Below are 5,259 nucleotides of genomic sequence, written 5' to 3' on the forward strand. Positions count from 1 at the left end.
TAAAAGTGGTTTTGTTTCTTCTACTTTTGTTGATAAATTTCTATTAACAGGTCTACGTAGCTAGGGGAATAATAACTCCTATAAATCTGCAACTCAAAGCTAAACTCCTTTAATTAGCCTTTTTGCCTCTTTCACCCATCTCCACTTAACGCTAAGTCTGATCCTACTTTTCATCTGTTACATCCAATCACAGCTCTCATTATTCCAACTCGTTAGATTTAATTCATTCCTTTTGTGATTGGTTCAAATAATATTTCACATAAATAAATAAATAAATTACTCTCCAAATTTTCTAACCACTAAAATTGTCATTTTCGTTTTTATCTCAAATAATAATCTCTCTACTCAACTTTTTTTCTTTCAAAAAAAGTGTATCTCTAAGAATATTCCATCAGAAAATTATCCATAAAAATGACTTCCCATAGTGATGAAATCGAAGAAGAACAAATATCAAGGATTGAGAAAGGCAAAGGCAAAGATTGCCATGCAGGAATCGAGACGGTCATATGTACTTCTCCCAGCATTGTCTGCCTTACCCAAAAGGTTGAAAAAAACCTAAACTTATTTGTTTTATCGCATAGATATAATGATAATAAGTATTTTTGCGCAAATTGATTTGTTTTTTTCTTTTGAAATTGATTACAGTTGATAGCGGAGATGATTGGGACGTATTTTATAGTATTCTCTGGTTGTGGAGTGGTGGTAGTGAATGTGTTGTATGGTGGAACAGTAACGTTTCCAGGAGTTTGTGTAACTTGGGGTCTCATTGTTATGGTCATGATTTACTCCACCGGTCACATCTCCGGTGCACATTTTAATCCTGCCGTTACTGTCACTTTCGCCATTTTCCGGCGGTTCCCTTGGTATCAGGTCATTACACTCTCTAATTCTCTATCTCGACTTTGAATAAAATCTACGATTTTTTCAGAAACAAGAATTACTTCGTGGTGTATATCCGAATGTGAAGAAAATGAGTTATCAAAAATAAAAAAGTGAATTGACAAAAAAGAAAAAGGAAAAAACATTTGCATTCTTTTATATAATATAAACGCAAACTTGTAGCTATTCCAAAATTAAAAGCAAACTGGTAGCAGATCTGTCTGTAGAGATCGGATCATCGACATATGCTAAAGACATAGCATGGCTTAATAGTAGCAATTTCGTAGTTACTTTTTGCAATATTTTCGAACAATGTGTGATNGAAAAAAACCTAAACTTATTTGTTTTATCGCATAGATATAATGATAATAAGTATTTTTGCGCAAATTGATTTGTTTTTTTCTTTTGAAATTGATTACAGTTGATAGCGGAGATGATTGGGACGTATTTTATAGTATTCTCTGGTTGTGGAGTGGTGGTAGTGAATGTGTTGTATGGTGGAACAGTAACGTTTCCAGGAGTTTGTGTAACTTGGGGTCTCATTGTTATGGTCATGATTTACTCCACCGGTCACATCTCCGGTGCACATTTTAATCCTGCCGTTACTGTCACTTTCGCCATTTTCCGGCGGTTCCCTTGGTATCAGGTCATTACACTCTCTAATTCTCTATCTCGACTTTGAATAAAATCTACGATTTTTTCAGAAACAAGAATTACTTCGTGGTGTATATCCGAATGTGAAGAAAATGAGTTATCAAAAATAAAAAAGTGAATTGACAAAAAAGAAAAAGGAAAAAACATTTGCATTCTTTTATATAATATAAACGCAAACTTGTAGCTATTCCAAAATTAAAAGCAAACTGGTAGCAGATCTGTCTGTAGAGATCGGATCATCGACATATGCTAAAGACATAGCATGGCTTAATAGTAGCAATTTCGTAGTTACTTTTTGCAATATTTTCGAACAATGTGTGATGTAGTTTAAATAATATGAGTTAATAAAGTGCAAAAAAAAAAAAACAGTGAATCTAATTGTATAATGTTCTGAGCAGGTACCATTGTATATAGGTGCACAATTTGCGGGATCGTTACTAGCGAGTTTGACACTAAGACTAATGTTCAAAGTCACACCCGAAGCTTTCTTTGGAACCACTCCGGCTGATTCACCTGCACGAGCACTCGTCGCAGAAATTATTATCTCATTCCTCCTCATGTTTGTTATCTCTCGCGTAGCCACTGATAATCGCGCCGTAAGTAAATTATCTATATTAACATTTTTAAAATACATTTTGTGTTATGTCCTTTTAATTTTGTTTATTTAAAAAGTTATTTATAACATTAACCCCTAAAATTTCTCCAAAACTAACATTACTACAGATTTTGTTTCATAAATATTTTACATTTCATTCCAACTAAATTAATAACAACAATCGATATGGAAATAGAAACTATCATATATTTACCCACACATTCTGTTGTGTTTTCAAGATATTCTATATCTGAATCCTTCACAAACAAAGAAAACAAAAAATTTGATTCCCATTTTGTTTTCCAAAACCTGTGAGCTTTGATTCTTTACGTAAGAAAAACTTCGATTGACATTTATTTAAATATTATAATTAACATATATAAACTTAATAAAATTTTTAATTATTACGAATATGTAAAATTAAAAAAGTTTAAAATACAATATAATGTGGTTAGGTAATAGATGAGTTATAAAGAGGACATGTTGGAATTAATAAAATATTATTAAATTTATGTTAACACGGGTTAAATCCTCATTTAATTATATATCAACATTACTAATATTAGAATATTTGACATAAAATCAAGTTAATTTAACTAAGATTGTGTAAAATAATTAAATCATTAGGAAAAATACGACTTAATCACAGCCTATAAATTACTTATTATGTTATTTAGATCCCTTATTTTTTGTTTTAATAACTAAAAATCAAAATAGAATCTCAAACACTAAACAAAATAAACTAAATATANTCTCTATCTCGACTTTGAATAAAATCTACGATTTTTTCAGAAACAAGAATTACTTCGTGGTGTATATCCGAATGTGAAGAAAATGAGTTATCAAAAATAAAAAAGTGAATTGACAAAAAAGAAAAAGGAAAAAACATTTGCATTCTTTTATATAATATAAACGCAAACTTGTAGCTATTCCAAAATTAAAAGCAAACTGGTAGCAGATCTGTCTGTAGAGATCGGATCATCGACATATGCTAAAGACATAGCATGGCTTAATAGTAGCAATTTCGTAGTTACTTTTTGCAATATTTTCGAACAATGTGTGATGTAGTTTAAATAATATGAGTTAATAAAGTGCAAAAAAAAAAAAACAGTGAATCTAATTGTATAATGTTCTGAGCAGGTACCATTGTATATAGGTGCACAATTTGCGGGATCGTTACTAGCGAGTTTGACACTAAGACTAATGTTCAAAGTCACACCCGAAGCTTTCTTTGGAACCACTCCGGCTGATTCACCTGCACGAGCACTCGTCGCAGAAATTATTATCTCATTCCTCCTCATGTTTGTTATCTCTCGCGTAGCCACTGATAATCGCGCCGTAAGTAAATTATCTATATTAACATTTTTAAAATACATTTTGTGTTATGTCCTTTTAATTTTGTTTATTTAAAAAGTTATTTATAACATTAACCCCCAAAATTTCTCCAAAACTAACATTACTACAGATTTTGTTTCATAAATATTTTACATTTCATTCCAACTAAATTAATAACAACAATCGATATGGAAATAGAAACTATCATATATTTACCCACACATTCTGTTGTGTTTTCAAGATATTCTATATCTGAATCCTTCACAAACAAAGAAAACAAAAAATTTGATTCCCATTTTGTTTTCCAAAACCTGTGAGCTTTGATTCTTTACGTAAGAAAAACTTCGATTGACATTTATTTAAATATTATAATTAACATATATAAACTTAATAAAATTTTTAATTATTACGAATATGTAAAATTAAAAAAGTTTAAAATACAATATAATGTGGTTAGGTAATAGATGAGTTATAAAGAGGACATGTTGGAATTAATAAAATATTATTAAATTTATGTTAACACGGGTTAAATCCTCATTTAATTATATATCAACATTACTAATATTAGAATATTTGACATAAAATCAAGTTAATTTAACTAAGATTGTGTAAAATAATTAAATCATTAGGAAAAATACGACTTAATCACAGCCTATAAATTACTTATTATGTTATTTAGATCCCTTATTTTTTGTTTTAATAACTAAAAATCAAAATAGAATCTCAAACACTAAACAAAATAAACTAAATATAACAAACAAATTGTCATGAAGTGTATTGCGGGTTAAAAACAAAACATAAACATTTATCTGCACAACAATCAGAAAATTTAGTTATGTCTCTATTTACAAAACATCAAATATTTAACAAATAGATACAACATAAATATAAATTATAACAAAAATTCTATGCCCGTGGTGTACCGCGAGTTAAAATCTAGTTCATATTGGTAAATTATTATAACCAAAAATAGACACAAAAATTATTTATGACATAATTTTAAGAAAAAAATTCAACAGTTGGAATCGCTTGCTATTCAATATTGATATTCTCTAATAACCTCTGATCAGTATATATATATATATATATATATTATTTTGGGCAAGGTAATTACATTAGGTTATAATTTTAGTCATACTTTGTTTTGAAATATTTTTAAGATCGTGGTATATATAAAACTTATAGGGAAATACTAGTAAGGCAAGAAATATTTTATTTTGTACTTAATATGCTTGTTGGATTGTTCATAATATGCTTTTAACAGGTCGGAGAATTAGCTGGAATTGCAGTTGGGATGACTATAATGTTGAACGTCTTTGTGGCCGGGTAAAAATACTCATTTTCTATATTTAGACAACCAACGTAATTCATAAGATTCGTGGTTTCCAAATTTTCATTTTTATACACAATATTATTAAAAATAAAACTTCATATAGTATAACATGAATGCTCATGATTTTACATGCTTTCGGTTTTGGTTTTTATTTCTGATTAAAATTTTGGTTTATCTTATATCATATGTTAAAAAATGACAGACCAGTGTCGGGAGCATCAATGAATCCAGCGCGAAGTCTAGGACCAGCGTTAGTGATGGGAGTATATAAACACATATGGGTTTACATTGTTGGTCCTGTCCTCGGAGTCATGTCCGGAGGTTTTGTTTATAACCTTATCAGATTTACCGATAAGCCACTCCGAGAACTCACTAAGAGCGCTTCTTTCCTCCGTAGCATTTCCCCAAGCCACAAAGCTTCTAGTTCCAAGAGCTAATCTTTATTCTCTCAGTGTTATCTTAT

The 5,259-nt window shown here is 29.8% G+C and overlaps 3 protein-coding genes across 3 annotated transcripts; all 3 read left to right on the top strand.

The window, feature by feature from the left end:
• Positions 301–906, top strand: LOC109128001 (putative aquaporin NIP4-1). The gene is made up of 2 exons (XM_019233657.1): positions 301–543; positions 646–906. The coding sequence occupies exons 1-2, from the start codon at positions 412–414 to the stop codon at positions 904–906; spliced, it is 393 nt and encodes a 130-aa protein (XP_019089202.1). The 5' UTR covers positions 301–411.
• LOC104732670 (putative aquaporin NIP4-1) lies at positions 1,305–2,601 on the top strand. The gene is made up of 3 exons (XM_019233658.1): positions 1,305–1,525; positions 1,932–2,129; positions 2,584–2,601. Exons 1-3 carry the CDS (start codon positions 1,313–1,315, stop codon positions 2,599–2,601), a joined length of 429 nt encoding a protein of 142 aa, XP_019089203.1. The 5' UTR covers positions 1,305–1,312.
• LOC109125272 (putative aquaporin NIP4-1) lies at positions 3,272–5,259 on the top strand. Its single transcript, XM_019233886.1, has 3 exons — positions 3,272–3,466; positions 4,728–4,789; positions 4,999–5,259. The coding sequence occupies exons 1-3, from the start codon at positions 3,332–3,334 to the stop codon at positions 5,231–5,233; spliced, it is 432 nt and encodes a 143-aa protein (XP_019089431.1). The 5' UTR covers positions 3,272–3,331; the 3' UTR covers positions 5,234–5,259.

This window comes from Camelina sativa, chromosome 12 (genome assembly GCF_000633955.1).
Source record: "Camelina sativa cultivar DH55 chromosome 12, Cs, whole genome shotgun sequence".
NCBI lineage: Eukaryota > Viridiplantae > Streptophyta > Magnoliopsida > Brassicales > Brassicaceae > Camelina > Camelina sativa.

Coding starts and splice junctions, on each gene's coding strand:
- LOC109128001 (XM_019233657.1), top strand. CDS start 412: ATGACTTCCCATAGTGATGAAATCGAAGAAGAACAAATATCAAGGATT. Junction 544..645: donor TTGTCTGCCTTACCCAAAAG/GTTGAAAAAAAC, acceptor AATTGATTACAG/TTGATAGCGGAGATGATTGG.
- LOC104732670 (XM_019233658.1), top strand. CDS start 1,313: ATGATTGGGACGTATTTTATAGTATTCTCTGGTTGTGGAGTGGTGGTA. Junction 1,526..1,931: donor GGCGGTTCCCTTGGTATCAG/GTCATTACACTC, acceptor TGTTCTGAGCAG/GTACCATTGTATATAGGTGC.
- LOC109125272 (XM_019233886.1), top strand. CDS start 3,332: ATGTTCAAAGTCACACCCGAAGCTTTCTTTGGAACCACTCCGGCTGAT. Junction 3,467..4,727: donor TAGCCACTGATAATCGCGCC/GTAAGTAAATTA, acceptor TGCTTTTAACAG/GTCGGAGAATTAGCTGGAAT. Junction 4,790..4,998: donor TTGAACGTCTTTGTGGCCGG/GTAAAAATACTC, acceptor AAAAAATGACAG/ACCAGTGTCGGGAGCATCAA.